This window comes from Mirounga leonina, unplaced genomic scaffold (genome assembly GCF_011800145.1).
Source record: "Mirounga leonina isolate KUSES-001 unplaced genomic scaffold, KU_Mleo_1.0 Mir_151, whole genome shotgun sequence".
In the NCBI taxonomy this organism is placed as follows: Eukaryota; Metazoa; Chordata; class Mammalia; order Carnivora; family Phocidae; genus Mirounga; species Mirounga leonina.
Window position 1 is genome coordinate 33,859,925 of NW_023270377.1, and position 23,926 is coordinate 33,883,850.

General features: G+C 42.1%; 2 protein-coding genes across 2 annotated transcripts in view; both read right to left on the reverse strand.

The window, feature by feature from the left end:
- The window catches only part of LOC118012656 (aldehyde oxidase 2-like), a 77,475-nt gene extending 71,761 nt beyond the window's left edge, over positions 1-5,714 (reverse strand). Inside the window, 5 exon segments of the mRNA XM_035008347.1 lie at positions 140-198; positions 201-247; positions 1,732-1,828; positions 3,577-3,630; positions 5,539-5,714. Coding sequence (XP_034864238.1) covers positions 140-198; positions 201-247; positions 1,732-1,828; positions 3,577-3,630; positions 5,539-5,596 — 315 coding nt within the window. The 5' untranslated portion in view covers positions 5,597-5,714.
- A 9,779-nt stretch (positions 5,715-15,493) lies between these two features.
- LOC118012164 (aldehyde oxidase 4-like) overlaps positions 15,494-23,926 on the reverse strand; it is a 57,490-nt gene continuing 49,057 nt past the window's right edge. Inside the window, exons 29-35 of the mRNA XM_035007434.1 lie at positions 22,942-23,016; positions 21,824-21,876; positions 21,281-21,395; positions 21,030-21,095; positions 18,705-18,890; positions 16,373-16,540; positions 15,494-15,547 (exon numbers count right to left, since the gene is read on the reverse strand). Coding sequence (XP_034863325.1) covers positions 15,494-15,547; positions 16,373-16,540; positions 18,705-18,890; positions 21,030-21,095; positions 21,281-21,395; positions 21,824-21,876; positions 22,942-23,016 — 717 coding nt within the window. The remainder of the gene's footprint in view (positions 15,548-16,372; positions 16,541-18,704; positions 18,891-21,029; positions 21,096-21,280; positions 21,396-21,823; positions 21,877-22,941; positions 23,017-23,926) is intronic.

A 23,926-nucleotide genomic window follows, 5' to 3' on the forward strand; every position in this document is an offset into this window, starting at 1 on the left:
GGTGTTATTATCTTGATCAATATGCATCCAAAGCTTCTACTTACCTGATTACAACCTAGAAGCTCCAGGCAGCATAGTCAACACAGTGTTGGTTAAAAAGAAAAAGTTAAGAAGTGAGAAAATTACAGTGTGCTCTTACCTGCACTGGGTGAAGTCTGGTGTTGATGCTTCCAACACCTTCCATGGTGGTGACAGCAGCCCTGTCAGAGAGCAGATGGGCACCAGGCACGCAGTAATGGAGAAGTGTCTTCATATGAGCAACACAGGAAAATCAAGGAGAGTAACACAGTCCTGCCTCTTGGGGAATCTGGGAACCAAGAAGGGCAGCAGAAAACTCCCCAAGCCTATCATTCAGCCTGGGGAATGGGGAACTGGAGGGGTGACAGGGAAGGAGAATTTAGAGTCCTCTCTGCTGACACTGTACTATCTGTAAGAATTGAGGATCCTTAGAGGGAACCCGGGCATTCTGAACTTCAGAAAAACTTTCTAAGCCCATACAGACCCACTTGGGTCTGGACTCAATGGGAATGAACTCATGTCATCAGGAGTATGATTGGACCTCAACTAGTATTCATTAGGATATTGACCCCATAACAGGTAAAAGGTACACTTATGTCTTTTATGTTTACATTTGAGAATTTTTTTACTTGTTAATTTAAAAATCTCTGGATAAGTTCATTCAACAGTGGAATGACATGTGTTCTGAGGCCATTTCTTGATTTCTTGGGCCAGTGGATTTGGGAGCAGCCCAAGTCCTGGAATCTGGCCCTAATTAAAGGATGCAATTGTGGCCCAGGTCCCTGTTCTGCAGGGTTGGTTCAGCCCAGCAGTAGAAAAGGCATTATCTTCAGAACCAGAACATGTAGAGGTTCAAGTCCTTGTTCTAGAAACTTGTGTGATCTTGAACAAGTCACTTCATCTCTTTAAGCCTCAGTTTCCTCATCTGTAAAATGAATGGTTTGCCTAAATTGGGGTTTCTTAACATGGGACGCATAGATGTGTTGGGTTTGGCCAGCAAACCCTGAGGTGGTGAATGAAAAGATTACTCCAGACACCTTAGTAGGAGAAAGGAGAAGGCGACGGGGGACCAGAAGCTCTAGTTGCGAAAGGTCCCAAGCTGGCTTCTGTCTGCCCCCACCTTTATTGTGAATGTTATCAACACAACAAGGGAATAAGAAAAACAGGAAGGACTGTGAAGCCTTAAAAATCAGGGCAATGGCCTAGGGAGTATTGTGTGATTAGAACGAGCTGTGCTCATGACGCACGTGCAGACAGGAAGTACATGGAGTACATGACCGCCAAAGATAAATGTTTCTCCGAAGTCAAGCATTTACTCCCTGGATGAGCACATTGAGCTGCTATGAGGATCTGGCTGTTTTCAGCCCAGAAACCTTAAAGGGGCCCAGTTTTCTGGACACTCCTTCTTTGCTTTTCAACTGGTCTCACCCCGGGAGGCATGTGTTTATTAAATCTTCTCTAGACAGGCAGTATGAATTCCCACACAGATGGGCCTTAGGAGGTCTGTAATCTCCCTGAAAGTATGTGCAAAATATAATTAGTTTATGTACTTTCTGAGTAGAGAGCTCATAGCTTTTATCCAATTTTCAGAGGGGGTGAAGATCTAAGGAGGGTTAGAATCACAAGGGCTTAGAGACATTTTGCGCTCAGATGGGAATACAAGCCTGGCAAAGAAACAAAGCCCTCCTGGCCTCTGGCTTCTGGGTAGGATACCTGATCTTCACGGACAGAGGGTCACGCTTCGACACCATCACAGTGCAGGCCCCACACCCTCCTCCTCCACAGGCGTACTTGGTTCCTGTGAGGCGTACTAGAGAGGCTGTTCAAGGAAAAGATGCACGGCACACATGTCACCCCCTTACAGCTGCCTCCCTGGGGTGTCACTAGTGAGGAAGATCTTCTTTTGGGGGGTGAAGGGTAGGTCTGAGAAGTCATTTGCCTGCCAGGTCTCAGTAAAGGCCACTCTAGATCCTATTAGTTGTGTGATACTGAACAGACTAACCTTTCCTGTCAGTTTTCTCACTTGCAAAGAGGGAAAAGTAATACCTACTTTATCTTCACAGGCTTATCATGAACATCTTATAGGACGATGGCTGTAAAAGCCCTTTGAAAAGCCCTATTTCGTTATAGGTATTCTGGGTCCCAATCGTGTAATTGGGAGAGAAGATCTTATTTTTAGCAGTTCAATGTATTCTAGTTTTGTCCATTTGTATTGCATTGGTTTTGTTTTTAAATTATTTTATTTTTTCTTTTTAATTTTTAAAATTTAAATTCAATTAATTAACATATAATATTAATTTCAGCGGTAGAGGTCAATGATTCATCAGTCTTATATGATACCCATCCCTCATTATTACATCACAAGTCCTCCTGAATGTCCATCACCCAGCTACCCCATTCCCTCACCCCCCTCTCCTCCAAGGAAACCTCAGTTTGTTTCCTACGATTAAGAGTCTTATGGTTTGAAAACAAGTGACTGAGCCTTTGGCAAAAACTCCCATCCTTACTTTCAGATCTCACCTAACGTGTCCCTGTGCTCTTGCTTGGTCAGAGTCGAAGCCCAAATCCAGGCTCAGACTCCACCCCCTCTCTTTACTCCTCCTTCTTCCTAATTGTGGTCCACTTCCAGCCAGTTTAGTTTATGAGATTGGATGTAATTCATTCGACTGGTTCAGAAGATTTCAGAATCACTGGCTTTTTTTTTTTTTAAGCCATAAGGCTTGTTCATCTAAACTAAGTTCTAACATCAGATGCTTATCAGAGAGGCACGTAAATGAGTGGAGTGGGCTGCGTGTACCTGGAGAGCTTGTGCCCATTCTAGATAGGGCGCTAGGGCAGTCCCTCCCTGCTCAGCAAGACGGCTGCCATGCAGCAACGACTACTTTCTCGTTTCTCATGAGAAGCTGAAAAATCTGGAGTTTTTAAAATATGAGATTTCCTAATTTTCAAACATTGATAACTAACTAAACACCATGTGGACTTTTAAGCAAAACTTGTCCATGGGCTGACTCCATCAATTTATAATTTCTGCCATTTCTTTACTTACCTTTTGGCTTCTCGGAGAGATACATTAGACCTACCACTTAAAATGTTTGTCATTATGAAGATCTCAATTTCAGAATATAAAATGGTCGGCAAAAATCTCTCATAAGAGAACGGATGTAGGGAAAGACTATCTTTTCTGATGACACATGCTCTTCCTGAATCTGGAGAATCTGGTTTCCTGCCAGGACAGGGTACATGCAACATAAACCCCGATTATATAACCACCCTCCTGGGGATTTGGAGAGCCCTTAAAGGAATAATTAGTGCTGAAGTAAAGAGCTTAGCTTCTATTTCATTGCTATTAAATCCAGATATAAGAAGCTCTGGGGAAACTTCATCCTCTCCAAATAGCCCAATTAACTTACTATCCTTAAAACCACTGCCAAAAGCAGAGACAGCAAGGGCCAACGGGGCCGACTGGAGACAGAGAAGTTAGATTAGTTTTCATAATCATAGCAGGCTTAAGTTTTAAGGCAAACATAGACACTGCCCAGATTTTGATCAAGAGAATCCAGTTCTTTCGTAGGAAGGTCAGCAGAGTGACTTCTGGGTCCACATTCCTATCACCTGCGTTGGAAACAGAAAAGAGATTTATTATGGGGATTGAGAGGGTGACCCACAGTAATGTCTGTTGTGGCCTGCTTGATTTAGGCACTCGGGTATAATACTTTCATTTGCCCATTTATTTTTTTGCTCTGAAGGCAAACAAGTTTCATATATGTGTACAGAGCTGGAGACTTACCAAGTGTGACAACAATGCTTTTATATGTGATTAGAGTGGGGGGCCACCGCTGGGTAAGCCCCCACTGGGAGTTACGTTCTTCACGTTTGCTCCATTACCTGTGTGTGTGGAATCTTCCAACTCAGTCTTTTGTACTCTTGGAATATTTGAAACGGGGGAGAGACTTGGATGCTGTGTGTGTGTGTGTGTGTGTACAATTCAGGGTCCTGGAGGGAAGGCATCTAGACAGGAAGTTGCTCATCTGGCACTTCTGAGACACCTCCCATGGGGAGCACCCGTGATAGTATGAGCGACCTCCAGAGTTGGTGGCAGAAATGGGAGGTGGGGAGAGTTGCTGTCATCCTGAAGGGGTCCCTGAGTGTGCCAGTCCTCTCATGGCAGAGCGGCTAATGGTGAGACTCGTCCCAGCTCAGGACTCAGGGTATCTCTGGTGGTACACTAGAATCTCTCCCTCCCTCTCCTCGAAAAGTGGAGGATTATCACTCAGAAGCCTGGAGGGATCTTCTCTGGTGCTTCTTTCCCACTTGCTTATTTGGGGATATTTCCTTTGACTTTATCTTAGGGTGTCCTGTAAACACCTCCAGCCATTCTGTGGCATCACAGGAAAGGAAGACACAGTGGTCTACTCATGTTAGGGTCTTCCTTTCTTCCTAGAAGAAAAACATGAATTTGTGTAGACCCTCCCCCTACAAAATAATTTTGGGCTCATGATTCAGAAGGGATTTGGAACAGAAAATAGACAAAGGAGACTCCGAAGCCTAGGCAGGTGGAACAAGTGAGTTAGGACTCAGCTCATGAATGAAGGTTTGGAAAAATGTATGGTGGCTACTGGCTGTGGATGCTGGTTACAGGAGACAGAGTTATAAGGCACATGAGGAAAACTCTATCTCCTTTCTTGGGGTGGGAGGATGGACAAGGCCAAATCCCAGTTAGGTTTGTGGGATTGGAGTGCAGAGGGGCCTTGGAGGAGGTGGCAAGATCGCAGCAAAGCCACATGCTTTGGGAACTACAGAAAGGTTCCCCTGAGAGATAGAGGCTCATGAGCAGAGCGGGCCTGGCAGAGGGCACTGAGGGTCAACCAGCAGCTGTGCGCGGCCTGATGGTGGGCACTGACAGGGGGATGCTAGGGGAGAGTGACAATGGCAGAAGCCACTCTTCTTGTCACACAGGTTCCCCCTAGAACTTAGTTGCAACCTGGGAAAGGGGACTGAAAATTGACAGCAATTACATTTCAACTAATTCTGATTAATGAAGTCTCGAGAGAAGAATTAAGTTGATAAATATAAAAATAAACAAAGCTCTATTTCTTGTCCCCCTGAGCTTGAGGATCAAGATATGTTACTAGATATAGTGCTACCAGGATATCAGGCCCAGTGCTAAGTGCTTTATAAGGACCCAGGGGATTCCTACTAGATGAAAGAAGCATCTCGCTTTTAATCTTTTTAGGAAGTAGATTCCAGAGATGAGTACTCTGAGGCTCAGGGAGCTGAAGTAACTTGCATAAAGTTATACAGTAAATGGCAGAGCTGGATTGGAACCAGACTGCCTGATGCCAAGCATGTGTGATTAACCCTGATGCTTTACCACCTCCCCATATTCTCAGGAGCTAGACCTTGGCTGAGTGGGCAAGAGGCCAAATTAGGATGGGTTCCTAGTCCCTGACTGGACAAGAACTGCCCTTAAGCTAGTAGTTTCCTGCTGTCTCTGCAAGCCACAGTAGTACCACCCAACACTTACCTTTCTCCCATTCACAAAGAAAACCAAGTCGTCCAATTTCGATGGGCAAGGCATTGCACCTGTCAATCAATTTTGCCTTACAACTCTAGGTGCAGATGTTCTTTGGCACCAGTCAGAGAAATGAAAATTTAGCGCCAAGCAACTGTGCAGAAGCAGGCAGCTTAGAGCCCCAGAGAGCAGGGCAAGGGGTGGAGACTTCCCTGTTTTGTGGCCTTTTAAGTCTAGGGCGCCTGTGTGGCCTGGCCTCTTCCTCTGCTTCCCACCAATCTTGGCTTCGCAGCTCCCTCCATGCACAGCCCACTTTTCTTGCTTTCTTGTGAGTTGGAGTGCTTTAGTGTGAAAACCATAAACAACCACCTAAACTTAAACCCACTCTGCACACTGTCTTAGCCCCAGGAATATATTCTGGACAGATTTCATTCTTCTCGAAGAGAGCTAGAAGTGGGCCTTCTGAGACCTCCCACTTTTCCCAACTTTTTTCTTACTCTAGCTGCAGAAATGTCCTCATAGGAAAACATGGATAAGTGCACTCTGTGCCCTAAAGTGGAGGGGTGGGGTGCCACATCCACCCAGCCCCTCCCTACTTCCTCACACCTAGAGGATTGCTCCACTGGAAAAGAGTGATATAGTCAAAGCAACCACTTTGCAGGTGAATAAAACGAGGCCCAGATATGTGAGATCAGTAGCTCAGGGTCACATAGAAAGTTAAGTGGCAAAGCAGGAAACCAAACCAAGATCTCCTGGCTTAAAACACCTTAAGTGTATCGACAGATTCCTTAATAAAAAGAAAAATGTAATTTTTTATTTTTCTGAAACTCTCCAGTTAAGATACGAGGAGATAAAATCAAGCAGTTCTTGTTCTTTCAGCTCAAGTAATGCCCAGGACTTGGCCTCACATAAGAGTAAAGCAGGTAGCTGCTCAACTGGACTGGTTTCAAGAGAGGAGGCCAGACTTCTCTGCTCCCTTCTTCACAAGTGCATGGAGCCTTGGCACACCATTGCTAGAGCCAGCCCTTTGTCTTAAGATGACCTCACTTTGTGACAGGGCCTCAAGCCAGTGACAGCAAAGACCTAGTATCATCCTGACTTGGCTAACTGAGGACGATCCCCTCTCCTACTTGGTCCACATGTGGCTTCAGAATCCTGCCCACCACAGAGCTAGTCCGGAAACACTCCTAATCGAATGGAGTTGGTAGCTTCCAATTTTCTTTACAATTCTAATGCCGAGGTTCCAGGCACTCTTCCTACACTTGTGGAGACAAGTGTTTACACACGTTTCAGTGTGTATGCAGGTGTTTCACATGTGTTAAAAGTTGCTGAATAAACCCACAACAAGGTCCTGAGAGATGTTGGAGAGCATGCTGTCAATTAGGTATGACCTTTAGGTCAGTGTTTTTGATCATGTCACTCCTGCTAAAAATACCCTCAGTAGCTCTCTGAGGCCTGGAACATAAGGTCCTAACTCCTTAGTGCAGGATGCAAAGCCCTCCATAGTCTGTCCTTATTTCAGGCCTCAGACTTTTGCTGTTCAAAAAAAATCTCATGCTCCAGCCAAATTACTCTTCTCATTGCCATTCTTCTGCTTAAACCTGGCATTGCTCTACTCAAAACCTTCCAATGGCCTCCCAGAGCACTTAGCAAAACCCCATATACTTTCCATGGAGGCCCCATGGGACTGGCCCTGCCCACCTCTCCAAGTGCATCTTCAAACAATTCCTCCCTTGTCTGTAATCCCTGCTATCTTGGTCTTCCCCTGCTTCTTGAACATGTGGAATTCTTTCCTGTCCCAAGACCTTGGTGCGTGTTATTCATTTGGCCTCAACTTCTCTTTACTTAGACGTTGGCATGGCTGGTGCCTTCTTGCTATGTGGGTCTGAGCTCTTCCCTGATCGCTCAGTCTGCAGTAGTATCTCCGGCACTCTCTTTTCTACCATGCTGATTCATTTTCTCCATAGCACTTGTTGCTCCCTGACATGGATATTTGTTCATCTTTCTATTTGCTTTCTCTACTAGAACATAATCTCCATGAGGGTTTGCATATTACTTTCAACTCACCACTGTATCCTAGAATGAGTAAATTCCCACAGAATAAATGCCCAATAAGTATTTGTTAAATGACTGAAGAAGGCTCTTCCATGTCTACAATCAGAACCCTGTTCCTATCCTGCTATGATTGCCCTCCCTCCCTCTTTATCTACCATCAAAAAGCAGCATTGAATTTCCTCTCCCTTCTTTTTTTAAATTTAATTTTATTTACATTCAATTAATTAACATATAGCATATTATTAGTTTCAGAGATAGAGTTCAGTGATTCATCAATTGTATATAACACCCAGTGTTCATTACATCATGTAATGGATGGACATCCATTATGTCCCTACTTCACATCTAGAGGATCCTCACACACTAAGGACATCCTTAATGTCCATCACCTAGTCTTCTGCCCATTTCTTGACTGGATTATTTATTCTTTGGGTGTTGAGTTTGATAAATTCTTTAGAGACTTTGGATACTAACCCTTTATCTGATAAAACATTTGCAAATATCTTCTCCCATTCTGTAGGCTGTCTTTTGGTTTTGTGGACTGTTTCCTTTGCTGTGCAAAAGTTTTTATCTTGATGAAGTCCCAATAGTTCATTTTTGCCTTTGTTTCCCTTGCCTTTGGAAATGTGTCTAGCCAGAAATTGCTGTGGCCGAGATCAAAGAGGTTGCTGCCTGTGTTCTCTTCTAGGATTTTGATGGATTCCTGTCTCACATTTAGGCCTTTCATCCATTTTCAGTTTATTTTTGTGTACGATTTAAGAAAATGGTCCAGTTTCATTCTTCTGCATGTGGCTGTTCAATTTTCCCAACACCATTTGTTGAAGAGACTGTCTTTTTTCCATTGGACATTCTTTCCTGCTTTGTCCAAGATTAGTTGACCTTAGAGTTGAGGGTCCATTTCTGAGTCCTCTACTCTGTTCCATTGACCTATGTGTCTGTTTTTGTGCCAGTACCATACTGTCTTGATGATTATAGCTTTTTAATAGAGCTTGAAGTCTGGAATTGTGAAGCTACCAGGTTTAGTTTTCCTTTTCAACTTTCCTTTGGTCATTTGGGGTCTTTTCTAGTTCCATACAAATTTTAGGATTTGTTCCAGCTCTGTGAAAAATGTTGATAGTATTTTGATAAGATTGCTCTGGGAAGCATAGACATTTTAACAATATTTGTTCTTCTGATCCATGAGCATGGAACGTTTTTTCATTTCTTTGTGTCTTCCTCAATTTCTTTCATGAGTGTTCTATAGTTTTCAGAGTACAGATCCTTTACCTCTTTCGTTAGGTTTATTCCCAGGTATCTTATGGTTTTTGGTACAATTGTAAATGGGATCTATGCCTTAATTTCTCTTTCGTCTCATTGTTAGTGTATAGAAATGCAACTGATTTCTGTGCATTGATTTTATATCCTGCCACTTTGCTGAATTTCTGTAGGAGTTCTAGCAATTTTGGGGTGGAGTCTTTTGGGTTTTCCACATAGAGTACCATGTCATCTGCAAAGAGTGAAAGTTTGACTTCTTCTTTGTCTGTTCGGATGCCTTTTATTTCTTTTTGTTGTCTGATTTCTGAGACTAGGACTTCTAGTACTATGTTGAACAGCAGTGGTGATAGTGGACATCCCTGCCGTGTTCCCAACCTTAGGGGAAATGCTCTCAGTTTTTCTCCATTGAGAATGATAGTCACTGTGGGCTTTTCATAGATGGCTTTTATAATATTGAGGTATGTTCCCTCTATCCCTACACTGTAAAGTGTTTTAATCAAGAAAGGATGCTGTAGGGCGCCTGGGTGGCTCAGTTGGTTAAGCGACTGCCTTCGGCTCAGGTCATGATCCTGGAGTCACAGGATCGAGTCCCATATCAGGCTCCCTGCTCGGCAGGGAGTCTGCTTCTCCCTCTGACCCTCCCCCCTCTCATGTACTCTCTCTCTCAAATAAATAAATAAAATCTTTAAAAAAAAAAAAAAAAAGAAAGAAAGGATGCTGTACTCTGTCAAATGCTTTTTCTGCATCTGTTGAGAGGATTATATGGTCCTTGTCCTTTCTTTTATTTATGTAGTGTATCACATTGATTGATCTGCAGATGTTGAACCACCCTTGCAGCCCAGGAATAAATCCTACTTGGTTGTGGTGAGTAATCCCTTTACTGTACTGTTGGATCCTATTGACTAGTATCTTGGTGAGAATTTTTGCAGGGATATTTGTCTGTAATTCTCCTTTTTGATGGATCTTTGTCTGGCTTTGGGATCAAGGTAATGCTGGCCTCATAGAAAGAGTTGGGAAGTTTTCCTTCCATTTCTATTTTTTTGAAACAGCTTCAGAGGAATAGGTATTAAGTCTTCTTTAAATGTTTGGTAGAATTCCCCTGGGAAGCCATCTGGCCTTGGACTCTTGTTTGTTGGGAGATTTTTGATTAAGGCTTCAATTTCCTTGCTCATTATGGGTCTGTTCAGGTTTTCTATTTCTTCCTGTTTCAATTTTGGTATTTTATACGTCTCTAGGAATGCATCCATTTCTTCCAGGTTGCTTAATTTGTTGGCATAGAGGTGCTCATAATATGCTCTTATAAGTGTTTGCATTTCTTCAGTGTTGGTTGTGATCTCTCCTCTTTCATTCATGATTTTATTAATTTGGGTCCTTTCTCTTTTCTTCTTGATCTTGATAAGTCTGGCTAGGGTTTTATTAATCTTATTAATTCTTTCAAAGAACCAGCTCCTAGTTTTGTTGATCTATTCTACTGTTCTTTTGGTTTCTATTTCATTGATTTCTGCTCTAATCTTTATTATTTCTCTTCTCCTGCTGGGTTTAGGCTTTATTTGCTGTTCTTTCTCCAGCTCCTTTAGGTGTAAGGTTATGTTGTGTATTTGAGACTTTACTTGTTTCTTGAGAAAGGCTTGTATTGCTATGTACTTCCCTTTTAGGACCACCTTTGCTGCATCCCAAAGGTTTTGCACAGTTGTGTTTTCATTTTCACTCTCTCTTCTTTCTGTCAATTCTAAAAGCACCTGCAGATCCAACCAACTGCCTCTTTACTTTTCATTTAATAAACCAGGAACCGGAAACTAGCCTCTTATCTGCCACTAATAGTTCATTGTCTACTTGATGTTTGTATCTCATGTTCCCCAATTAGGTAGCAAGCTCTTGGAAGTTAGAATAGCTGGTTGTGTCCCCCACAGTGCTCAGCATGAATGACAACTTGTTTACTGAGGGAATGAATATATGCCTGATTGGTTACCTAAGATACTTTTAAGTGAAGGAGGAATCAGTGATTCATTCATTCCTTCACCCAGTAGGTACTGACATACCATTAAATATTTATCATTGTGAGAAGCACAGAGCAGGGGAATTAGCTTTGTTTTGGGGAGGGGGTCAGGAAAGGCCTGAGAAAGGGACATCTAGTCCTGACAGAAGAGTGGGAGCTGATTCTGTGAGATCTAGGAATGGAGGGGAGGCAGCCTGGGGAGACAGAGGCTCTTCTTATGGCTGCTTCCATTTAGGAGAAAACTGACACAGGGATTGTTTTTCAGGGTCCACAGTCCATTTGCTACCTGGCTCTGCCCCTAGAAGAGGGAAACTAGTGAACACTAAGAGCTCATGGTTCCTATCTACAGGAGCACGCACACTGACAATGAAAGGCATGGATCATGGGGTTTCAAAATACTTATAGGAATGAATCCTTCAGTGTCAACATAAAATACAAGCATTTAACATAGAAGAACAGTTTTAGGGTACTAAAGTGTGATTATGGTATTAAATTTGGAAGATATAAAAGTAGTTTGAATTATGGAACCAAATACATTAATTGCTGGGAAACTGAAATCTGACCTTGAATGGCTTTAGAGAAGTGTTTTTCAAGCTTGTTTCAGCCAGGGAAACTTTTGTTCAAATGAAATCTTATAAAGTGTAAACAAATTAAACAAAAGGGTTACTGCTTAGCCCAGAGGGCTGGGGGTAAGGCCTGAAGTCCTCTGGTTTTCTCTCCTTCAGGAGGCCCCAGGGTTCTGGGGAACTCAGTGTAAAAATGACTCACTTCAGAGTGAACAAAAGGTTGCCCACAGTATGAAGGTAGCATGCAGTCTCTGCCAAGGTTTTCTGATTCTCAGATCTTAGTCAAGACAAAGGAAAAAAAGCCACCACTGCTTTTTTCTTTTTTTCCTTTATGAAAAGGGAATGCTAAATTTCTTCACTTTAAAATGGATTATTCTGGTGAGACAAACTTGATATATATTGACCGATGAGATTCTATGTTTGTTATAAGGTCTTAGAATTACATCAAAAAGTCCCCGTTACCTAATGGAAGAATTAATATTGGATGTGACACTGTCCTCCCCAACAATCCAAACAAACCTATTTCTGGAAAAAACCTGCAACAAATCCTGCTCACGGATGTAAATGGAAAAGTACTGGCCATGACTTCAGTGTCCCTAGAGTGTTGCCTTCTGTGGTGAACTCTTCAAAACCCAAAGGCAAAACACAGGCAAGCAGACCGATAATAGGGCACTTTTAGGACTCTTGGGTTGGTCATTAAACACCTATATTCAGACCCTCTAGTCTCAACTGTTTTGACCTTCTCCTCCCAGGTCCTAGCTCTAGATCAATGCACCTGCAGATTCTGCATCTGGTGAGCACCTGCTTCCCAGCATCGAGCTTCTGGCTGCCGCAGTCACTGCTAGAGGGCAGGAGACTAGCAGCTGCAGGTTTCTGGGAGGAAAGAAAGGCAATGGGGACCATGAAGGTGAAGCAAAATTACTTCCTCTTACCTCTTCCCTCCCGGCTAAAGACCACCGCATCTGAGGAAAAGGATCAAACAATAAAGTAATTCAGATGGAAAGGGAAAGGGGAGAGGAAGTCTAAGTGGATAGGGCAGGCTATTAGGAAAAGTGTAATATAAATGTGAAAGAGTCATATAGTAAAGGAAATTCAATTAATAGTCTGGGACTAAACTAGACCACAGCCTCAACAACTTAAGGGTTGGGGGTTGCTGGGGAGAGGGAAAAATAAAAGTTACGAAAGTATTATTTCACTGGGGCAAATGGTGGAAATATGGGGACAGAGCAGGAGGCCAGGAGAGTAACTTTTCATGGGTGAATATTGGTATCTTGTTTTCAAATATGTGTTTGTTTCTTAAAGTAAATGGAAATGCATAACTAATGGTATAGTAGAACCTCAAAATTAAGAGAAGAAATGAAATTACTCATCCCTGAAACCAGCAAAAATAATGAACAAACCAGCAAAATAATGAAAAGATGGAAACCATAGTTTAAGATACTTTATATTATGTATTTGATACATGATACTGTTAAAAAATAAAATTCAACTGAGTAAATATAAGGATCTAATTGGCTTTCTGCAACAATTCATGAATTGGGCAGCATCCCATCTAGCAAATAGAAGGGAGCTCCCTCAGGGTCTGCCTCAGGGGCAGAGAGCCTCCTTCCTCAAGGTCATGCCCTTCCTGGGGCAGCCCCACCCATGACTGAGTGACTGAGGGGTACACAGGCCTGTCCATTTCAGCCTAACAGGGACAAGTCGTGGGGGCAGCGCTTGTTCCAAGGCTCCATGCTGAGTTCCTGATGCCTCCAGGGTCTTGCTTGATTTCTCCCTCTGCCCGATTCTGCTTCTCCTACCTTCCTGTCTCAGGTGTTGATCCCTGAAAAACATCCTGCTCCCCATACTCTGTCTCAGCATCTGCTTCCAGAAAACTTAGCCTGTGATTCCAGGTGTTCTGATACTGTGAGGAATTTGGCCAATGTACACCACTGAAAACATCAAGTACAGAGGATTTAAAGATTTTTTCCTCAAAAGAAACATCGTAGATGTCCCAGGCCTCCTGTCCCAGTCCTCTTTTTGACCAATCCCATTTCTAAAACCTGAGTGCATGTGAGTGTCGGCAGGTTCAAGACCCTGAACAGAAATCAAATCCCTCCCTACTACTATTCACTCAGCTCCATTTGCCCAGTGTTTTTGTCAGACGGTACAAGACTAGTCCTTCATAAGCTTTTGGTCCAGGAGAAGTAAGACGTCCTTGGCCTCGCAGGTGCAACAGAGCAAGGAGGAGCACGGCAAGCGTAGACCTGCCACGTGTTACTTCTCTTCTGATGGACATTTATTAAACCCACAATTAAGCAGTAGCCATGATGGGTTTCTAAGTAACAAGCAGTGGCAGTTTTGCCCAAAGTTAATAATGATTATGCATTTTCATCATCGAGAGGGCTCTTGACCATTTACAGATCACTGGTTAGAAAGATCGTATCTTACACTTCTGTGCAACTATCACTGTGATAACACTTTAAAATCAGACAGTCAATAATTAAATTTTAAGATACTTACCTAAATTAGTATTAAGTTTTAATATGATAGATAATAAAAACTGTCAAATTTTAAGGGCATTAGAATTTTAATCCCATGTTTGGAAACTGTTATCCTATAAAATGTACTATTTTTGTAAATACTTTATCCCAAACTCCAATTCTTCAAGTTAATTAAGTACTGCTAAAGTGATCAGACTTATTTTGTAAAAATTCAGTTTCTGCATTTTCAGAGGTTTTGACCACATGGTCTGTGAAGTATAATACTTTTTTAAATTAATTTGGGTCTGTGATAAATATGTCTTCCTATTTTACCGCTAGAAAAATATATCAGTAATCCTATTTTTGCTGTTCTGTCTGGCACAATGAGTTTGTGTGGGTTGGGTTCTAGGCAAACTAAATTATTGGATGAATTCAAACAGACATTTAAAAACATATGTACACACACACACACACACACACACACACTTCTCTTAGAATAAGAGACACTGACTGGTGAGACTTTAGTTTGGAAAGAAGCCTTTCCTTTCTACTGCCAGCCTTCTCTTCCTCCAATCTGGTCTCAAACACACATGAACAGTCATTCATGCTTATTCTTCCACCACAAAATTACTATTAATAAATGCAGAGCTTTAATATCTAGCACACAGATTCCGACAAGTGATTTAGATTGTTTATTTTGTTTCAAACCTCATAGGGACTGAACATCTTCTCTGGCATAACCCTGCATTTCCTGAGGAAAATGCAATGTAAAATAGCTAAGAAATAACTAAAAAACAAAAAAACCCAAACCCTCAGGATCTTTGTGTTCCTCTGAAATGGCAAAAGAAAGGTAGTGCTGATTTCATCTTTTAGACACTAAGCCAAAGCAAGGGACTGCAGAATGATTTGAGATCACTGTTTAACTCTGTGTGGTTTCCCAGGAGAGGAAGACACTGTACGAGGAGCAGAGCTCATGGCAGATGAGGACCAGCTGGAGACTTTGGATGGTTTACATCCCTAAGAGTCATCTAAACAGGCCACATGGGAGTGGCAGGAACATGAGGATTGTGGTAGGCTTGCAGTGCTGGAGATCACAAAAGCCAATTATGGACATTTCTTCCAACCCCATGTTCAGAGACCTCATTGTTAGTGGCTTGGAATTGGCCAAGGTGGGTGTCTTTACACCACAGAAATTGGCAAAACACAATCAATCATGGATTTTTCCAAGTGAGCTGGTTATCACCATCACACCATTGGCTTTGGGGATCCAATCCTGAGAATTTTGGGGTTGGATGATTTTAGGGACGATCAGATTTCTGAAGAACAAAGCATGAGTAGTTTCTTGAGTTGTTCCATGGTAATGAAAACTCTACCATGTTTTAAAATCATGATGTTGTAGATCTTCAAGATAATACAAATGAAAAGAAGAATTTTTGATTCTAAGCTTCATTATATCTTTTGGTATAAATTTATGTCCTAAAACATAATCATGCAGTGACCTACACCACAGAGAATAACTAAAAGATACTAAAATTATTCTTGACAACCAGGAGCCAATCTATACTTTGCTCTGGTTTGAAAATTTTAAGGTCAGTCATGTATTCTTTCATTTTCTAAGAGAAACAAAGGATTAAGACACATGGATGGACCAAGGTGTAAATGTTGAAGGATCATCTCTAGGAATCTAAAAAAAAAAAAATCGAAAGAGGGAAGATAATTATTAATAAAATGTTATATATGAAAAACTTGTAATTTAGAAGAAAAATTGTTTTTTAAAAAAGAACAAGCCAATGTCCATTTTATTCTTATCACAAATACATAGTTTTCCTATTCCTTTCAATCCTTGAGTCATAAATCTCTTTATCCTCATAAACTTATGCTTGGGATATGATGCGTCTTATTCAGAAGCCCTGTACTTTCAAAGGCATAAAGTGCAATCTAATTTTATACTAGACCTTCAGTTAGGGCTGCAGTAAGCAGCAATAGTAGGAAGAGTCTCTAATCATAGTTCTAGATGTATTTTTAGCAGCTGGAAAATGAACCTGTGTTCTATTAGTGTGTCATTACAAGGCATATCAAAGAGTGCCCAGACTTTGATATTTCAATTTAAATTATTTTTACTAGTTTGCTTAACAAATGCTTTCTGAATAATTGACCAGATCAGATATCTATTTCATCTAATTTAGTTATTTAGGTGATCACAATACCAGATCAACTGCATTTTGATAAAATGTTTCAAGAAGTTAGCTACCATGTGGATTTGCTACCAGCACTGACTCAATTGAGTCTGCTTTTCTTTGGGGTCTGAAACAAGCCATCATTTGAAGAGGTTCACTCACTTTGCAGTTACTTTAAAGTATATAGATAGTAGCAGGTAGAGGCAGAGTGAGAATTTTCATTGGAAAAGATGAACCTGCCCTGGGGTTTTGTCATGGTTACCAAATCCATACTAAGAACCTGAAAGTCCAGGTACACGGTGATTACAAGGACCTCTCCTCACCACCCTTACCATGTCAGTAAACTGATCCACACAAGTCATCCTAATAAACTCAGGAGTTGCTGGGCTATTCAGGGTGAAGGTCGTGGTCAGACCCCTCTCTTTGCGGGCAGCAGTCACTGCATCAAATATGGCGAACAACACGGAGGATCCCAAGAACATTCCAGCCTCACCCAAGCCCTGAGAGGAGGGCAAAAGGCTGTCAGAAATGCATGGTTCTCTTGGGACAAATTTGTGCACATGCACACACACACACACACACACGTGTGCATAAACACGTATACACGTGCGCACACGCACGCGCGCACACACACACGCACCCGTGTGCGTAAACACGTATACACGTGCCCACATGCACGCACGCACGCACACACACGCACCCGTGTGCGTAAACACGTATACACGTGCCCACATGCACGCACACACGCACGCACACGCACCCGTGTGCATAAACACGTATACACGTGCGCGCATGCACGCACGCACACGCACACACGCACACACTCTCTCACCACTGCTGGCTGTATAGTCCTTAGAATGGAGTAGGTCTGAATTGCCAGAACCGACCCCCACCCCCCGGCCCCTTGTTGATTTGTGTGTGGGGTCCTCCTCAAAGTAGCTCATGAAAATGCCCCAGAACATCAGGATAGTGGGGCAGCTAAAACCTCCTGTTCCTTGGCCCAGGTAAAATCCTAAAGACCAAAGCCCTTGGTGCACTCTAGAATATTCCACTTTGGGCTCCAGACCATTTTTGTTTAACTCAAAACCCAAACAAAACAACCACAATCTTTGTAGCTGAGCCTAAAAGACAGTGAGGTGGCTGACTCTTAAGAGTGAGCTGCCGAAGTTGCAAGTGTGCTAACTTCCCTGGTGTGTCTTGGATGTTTCTGAATTAACAGTGTAGTGGCATTATATTTTGAATGATTCACCAATGATTGTTTGTACTGATTTTTCTTCTTTCTTCCTTCAAAGTAATCTGGTCTGTGGTCTGTGCTCAGAGCCGTAGTGGGGAGATTGGCCTTTATCTCCAAGCAAAAGCCTATCCCTGGCTTTGATTTTTACTCTAAAGCAAATGTAGAAGGAGAGGTAGAGCTGGTAGAAGGAGGGGTTTCCTCTGAAGTGAGGAGGAGGGGAGCAGAAAGGTCTTATGTGCTGTTTGGAGCAAACTGGCAGGGAGGTGGCTGGACCCTAAAAGGCAGGATTGCACCCTGTGTCAGGATGGTCTTTAGAGATGCTCCTGGTGTAGAAGCAGATAGAGGCCAATCAGACAGGAAGTCTTGCCTTCCTCCCAATCTTGACCTACTTTTAAGAAGGAGAGGCAATTTCCTGAAAAATCTAAGGGTAGCCTGCCATCTGTCTGACCAGATGTGGGCTCAGAATAGAACATAAGTTGGGGGAAGTTGTGTTTTTTTGTGCACTTGTGTTCAAGAACCCTCACCATAGGTCTTTATGGGCCAGTTAGAGCCCATATGCTCCAGGGAACGTAGCGTCAATGCCTCTTATATCAGCAGCTATTAACAGCTCAGAGCAAATAGTGAGAAACTTGTTTGAAAGCCTGTTCCAGTTTGGGGAGGTGTGGAGAGAGGAAGACAAACAAGAAAGAATTGAGTCTGGAGAACATGTGAGAAGAGTGTAGAAAAGAAAGTTCTGGGCTGTGAAATTTGCCTACAATTTCAGTTTTATCTCATGGTAGCACTTAGCCTAATGACCCTAGATGTTTGACTCTTCCTTGACCTTTCTTGTTTGATTAAATTTGTTTCATGATCTCTCTCATGAGTGAAGAGTCTACTCGGTCTTCTGAAGTCAGTAAGCACCACGCTGCCATGAATTTGCTTTCCTTTTCCCTTTTCCTGTTGGGATTTTCAATTCAAAGGAGTAAGCAAATTCAGGGGACTATTTCATTATTTCTTGAAAGAGTAGGTTGTTATAGACTGAACTGTGCTCCCTCAAAATTCATATGTTGAAGTCCTAACCCCCTACCTCAGACTGTGACCATATTTGGAGATCAGGTCTTTAAAGAGGTGAAATTAAGTTAAAATGAGGTCTTTAGAGTGGGCCCCAATCCAATATGACTGGTGTCTTTATAAGAAAAGGAAATTAGGACATACAGAGAGAGACATCAGACATGTGCCCACAGAGGGGATAACCATGGGAGGACATGGTGAGAAGGTGGCTATCTGCAAGCCAAAGAGAGGTCTTAGAAGAAATCAAACCTTGATCTTGGACTTCTAGCCTCCAGAAGTGTGAGAAAATATGGCGAACAACACCATTGTTTAGGCCACTCAGTGTGTGGTACTTTGTTATGGTAGCCCTACAAACTAATATAGAGGTCTTGTTTTCTTACCTTGGACGAGTAGATGGCTGTGGGATTTCGGGAATGCACCAAAGTGACATAGAACTCTTCTGGAATCTCAGTGACAGTCGGGATTTTGTAGTCATCTGGGCTTCGAGAGTGGAGCACACCTTCCGGGGAATATTTCAGTTCCTCTATGGTGTAGAACCCCATGCCTTGGACAAATGCTCCTTCAATCTACAGGCAAAAATTTCACAACTTATTAAGTATATGATATTGATTGAATAAATATTCCAATGTGACTGAAAATGGAGCTCCGAACCATAGTGAGTCATTCTTGACAGCCTGGGGTGGACTTACAAAGGGTCCTTCAGGGTCTGGTGCTTGCCTTCCTACCTGGCCTCATCCCTAGTTCTTCTTGCCCAGGTGACCCACCCTCCAGGTACCTGACACTGGACAAGTTCCGGGTAATTCTCAAGCCCACCAGATTTCATTCAGACCTCCAAGTCTTTGTATTGTGGTTTCCCCTGACTCTCTTCACTGCTCCCTACCTCAGCTTGTCCCCCTGGAGAATTCCTATTTATCCTCCAAGTTCCTGCCTATTTGGAGCCTTTTGGATCCTCCTACCACCTCCATGGTGGATTTAGAAACTACTTCCTCCAGGCTCACTGCATCTTGAACACATTCATCCATCATGTTGGCTCTCAGAGGGTATTTTCCTTGTTCACCTCTTCCATCTTGCTCTCTCTCATGTTTATGAGCATTTTGAGGCCTTGGCCTTCTTGTATTCTGTTACTAGCATGAGGCCTGATACATAGGTTCTTAATAAATGTCTGTTGAATTAGAGGGAAAAGAAGCTAACATTAAAGGAACATGAACTAGAATAAATGGAACACTGTAGGTTATTATAATATCTGGATTTCTTTACTTCCCTTTATAAATTACCATGGTGAGTAGGTAAATGTTAAACAAGATAGGATAGAAAAAACTTTTATTAAATTAAATATTTTTTATTAAAAGTCATGTTGAGTTCTATTTACAAACTAATATGCCCTAGGAAAAAGGCTTGAGGGGTGTCTGCCTGGAGGTTAAAGAATTGAAGGAGAGTTATAGTTTGCATTTTATTGAAAATGTAAAATTAAGGAATAAGGTATACAAATCTAAATTCTATATTTGGATATTTCCAACTGCTTATCCCTAAAGGAAAAGATCGAAGTCTAAGAGATCAAGTCTAACATACTTCTAGTTTTCTTTCCTTTTCTAATGAGACGAATGTAGGGTTTTCCTGATCATGACATCTCCCTTTCTGCCTTTGCTTAAACAATAAAGAGGCAGAAAGGAGCTGGGAGGAGGGGGTAAGAAAGGGAAGGGGAGGCAAGGACTGGGTGAGCTGTGGTTCTCAAACGTTACAGACTTAAGATGAATTTCAGGTACAGGTTAAATGTGCCGGTTTCTGTCTCAGCCCAGGAAAGTTAAGATGGAATAAGTCTAAGCCTGGGCTGAATTCCTGGGTACAGGAATCCATGTTTCTAATAAACACTTACAAGTTCTTCTGTTGCAGAGTCTGAGGACCACACTTTGAGAAGCACAGAGGGATCAATAAAATTGTTCCTTATAAAGCTCAATGGCCAACCCAGGTAAACCAATCTCTTAGGACTTAGGATGCTGGGAACCTGTTGGCAGATGAAAGCACCATGTGTCCGTCAGGTGTGATGCCAAGCTGCTCAACTGCTCCAGCATGCTACTCAGGTGGACACCGGGGACCAGCTGCCCTGCCTCACCTGGGGGCCGGTTAGTAGGTCTGAGGTGGACTGATGTGGCTGGTCCACTGGCTCCACCTTCAGTAACAAGGCTAGAAAAAAGCAAAGCTATACCAACAGCTGGAAAGGTTTTAAGTTTAAAAAGACTTTTGGTGAGTTAATTTTATTGTTTGCAAGATCAAAATCAGAATTAAATTCGGCAGGAGGCAAAAAATTATGTTTAAGTATTTCTTTTTCTTTTGTATTTCCCTAAATTGCAGTCTGTTTAAATTTAATATTAATATGAATACTAATGTAACTTTATTATTATGTATTTACATAGTGTTCCCTAATTATGAACATATTAATATTCATGAAGAAAAATGAGAAGGCACTGAGAATTATAAAGCAGGATAAGTCACACATATTCCTGCCATACAAAGACAATGATTGTTAACTTTTTCTTGAATTTTCTTCTAATATTTTATCTATTTGCGTGTGTGTATGTAAAATATATAACATATACAGCAGAGTACTTGCACCAGGTGTAAACAACATTTGGAGGATTCTGGGAAATACTTTTCTGAATGGAACTGATCAAAAGTTGCTGTGGTCAGAGGGTCCTGGTATCACGCACCTGTCCAATGTCCACGGCTGGGTTTATGCTGAAAGCAGCATCCATGAAGATGTCAGTCCTAAGGAGCTGTTCCAAGAGAAAATATATAGTGGAAAATATGATTTATTTAAAATAGATCTTTACTAAAATTATATATCTGTCCCTGGTTCTTCCACCTGGAGGATCAAGTTGATTATCACGTACAGCATGGAAAACACGTCAATGTTTGTATTTACACTATGCAGATGGTGAACACAAGTGTTGCTCTTTACCTTATGAGCCCCAGTCAGACAGTCAACTTCAACCTCAGAACAGGATGCTCCATAAACATAATATGGATAGGGGTCACCTTTCTCCTTCTCCCAGTCCATATATGTCTGGTAGCCTCTGAGAAGAGAAATCAGCAGAGAAAAGGAGAGGCCCTTTCCCCACTAGTGGTCTCATTGCCACTGTACTGTGGGGCCTGGAGATAAACGGAGCACCCGCCCCACGGCTGCCGGCCTCCCTCCCCTTCTTCGGCAAGGGGGTGTGTGATCAGAGTTGTACAGTTCCACCACAGGCACGGGGAGAAGGCACACTACTGTCTGACCCCACCCTCCAGCAGGCAGTTAGTGGAATGGGTTTTTGAGTGCGTGTCAACAGCTGTGGTGTCCCTCCTGGTGGAGTCCCTAGACCTCCCTGCCATAACCCAGGACTGAGGGCTGACAGCGGGGACACAGCAGAGCTCCCGGGCTCTCCGGGCATCTGTTTGGACTGATGAGTGTGCACCATCTCTACACAGCTGTAATCTAACCCAAAGTAAAAATGTCCTTTACTTGAAATATCCAGTAGTCGAGAGACTGATGGATTCTTCGAAGGCTTCTGCAACCTGGAAGAGATGATTGGTTACAAAGAAATATAAATTTAGGGAAAGTAATGAAAAATACCTTCCTCCTCCTGTTTGGAGCAAGCTTTCTACCCACATTCACCTCAGTTGAGATGTACGCCTTGTACAAGCCACAGGTCATGCTTTTCAAGAGAGGTGTGTAGGGGCAGCTGCTAGCTATGCTCTGAGGCCCTTTAGTGTTTTGGGTTGCACAGTGTAAAGTTTATATTTTTTAACCCTTTTTGGCTTTTTATTTTTTTTAATTTTTAAGATTTTATTTATTTGTGAGAGAGAGAGAGAGAGAGAGCACAAGCAGAGGGAGAGGGAGAGGGAGAAGCAGGCTCCCCACAGAGCAGGGAGCCCGATGCAGGACTCGATCCCAGGACCCTGGGATCATGACCTGAGCTGAAGGCAGATGCTTAACCATCTGAGCCACCCAGGTATCCCCCTTTCTGGCTTTTTAAATTAAGGAGAGGGCTAGACCATATTCATGTACTTTTGTATGTAAGTATCTACACAGATATGTATATATACACACACATGTTTATATGTGATTGTGTCTGTCTATATATGTATGTACTTTTACTCTGCTTTTTTCCCAAATAATTTCACTGGCGGTCTCAGTATATTATGTCAGCTTCCCTACTGGAGTAACCTGGGTAGGGCTAGGAACAAGAATACTAATGGTAATGATAATAATTATTATTAAAAATAGAGTAATCCTTTGATAGTATGACTGCTATTATCTCTGTTGCTCTGGTGAGAAAACCAAGGTCCTGAGGCACTGAGGGTGGAACTTGTCTCCCAGAGCTAGTAGTGACAGAGCAGGGACAGTAACCCTAATGTGTGTTTTACTTTAGAGCCCATGCTCTTACCATGCTCTGTGAGAAATCAGGCTCTGAAATAAAATCAAGTTTCAATGAATCCAGACATCGCTTTTGCTTTTTCAGAAAGGCAGAAGTAAATGTTAATAAATGCTTTGTTTCTTGAATGGGCACCACCCATCAGCCCAGGCCCATCTGGATGTATCTGACTTTTCCTGGCAGGAGTAATAAAGAGAATACTCACCCATTCCTCCCATCTTCCTTTAGGGTTTTTTCTGATGATTGGCTGAAGACGGGCCATAAGAATTTGGCAGGCATTCTAAAAATAAATATTTGAAATCACATCGGAAATAAAAGGCACAGGAAATAGCAAAATGTTAAATATTCAAATCAATTCAAAGGGAATCTGTCAGTTTTGTGAACCTGCCTGCTAGTCCTCTAGGCAGAGATTCTTAAAGTTGAGTAATGTAGGGAACCCCTTTGAAGGAAACAAATATTCTTGTGGATCTTGCGATGTTGATGCCCATTATTATTTGTTTTGTTTTGTTTTTAATTTTAGTATGTTATGTTGATCACCATACAGTACATCATTAGTTTTTGATGCAGTGTTCCATGATTCATTGTTTGAGTATAATACCCAGTGCTCCATGCAGTACGTGCCCTCTTTAATACCCATCACCAGGCTAACCCATTATTTTTATTATAATGTTGTTTTAATATATGCTAACATAAAGCTAGGTTGAGTCTCCTTAGAGTTAGCTCTTTTGTACCTCCAAAGCAAAAATAAAACAACAAAGCACATAAACCAGTCTATATACCAATAAAATTCAAAATAACAACATTAATTTAGTTGGGTAATGATGCTGTTTCTCTGAAGCTGAACTGCTGCTTGGAATGCGGCCATATTGGCTGCTCTCGCCCACGGACGGTGGAGTTCAGTGTGCCCGCGGCGTGCCAGCCGACAGAGCAATTTTCTCTCCGTTCTTCTTATGTAAATCGCCACTACATTTTCATCTGCACTTTATACCTTGCCATCATCAGCTCTTCACTGGGTAAGAAAAAACAGCATTTACCTATGAAGTCCATCACTGCTCTTTTCTTGTTGCCTTAACACAAAGTATACTTCTTGGTCCCAAATGTGGGCAGAGATCTCATGGCAACACTCCACTTATAAAGTGGTCATTCTGATGATGCAAAGTGTGCTTTTTAAATTTTTAAAACATAAGTAA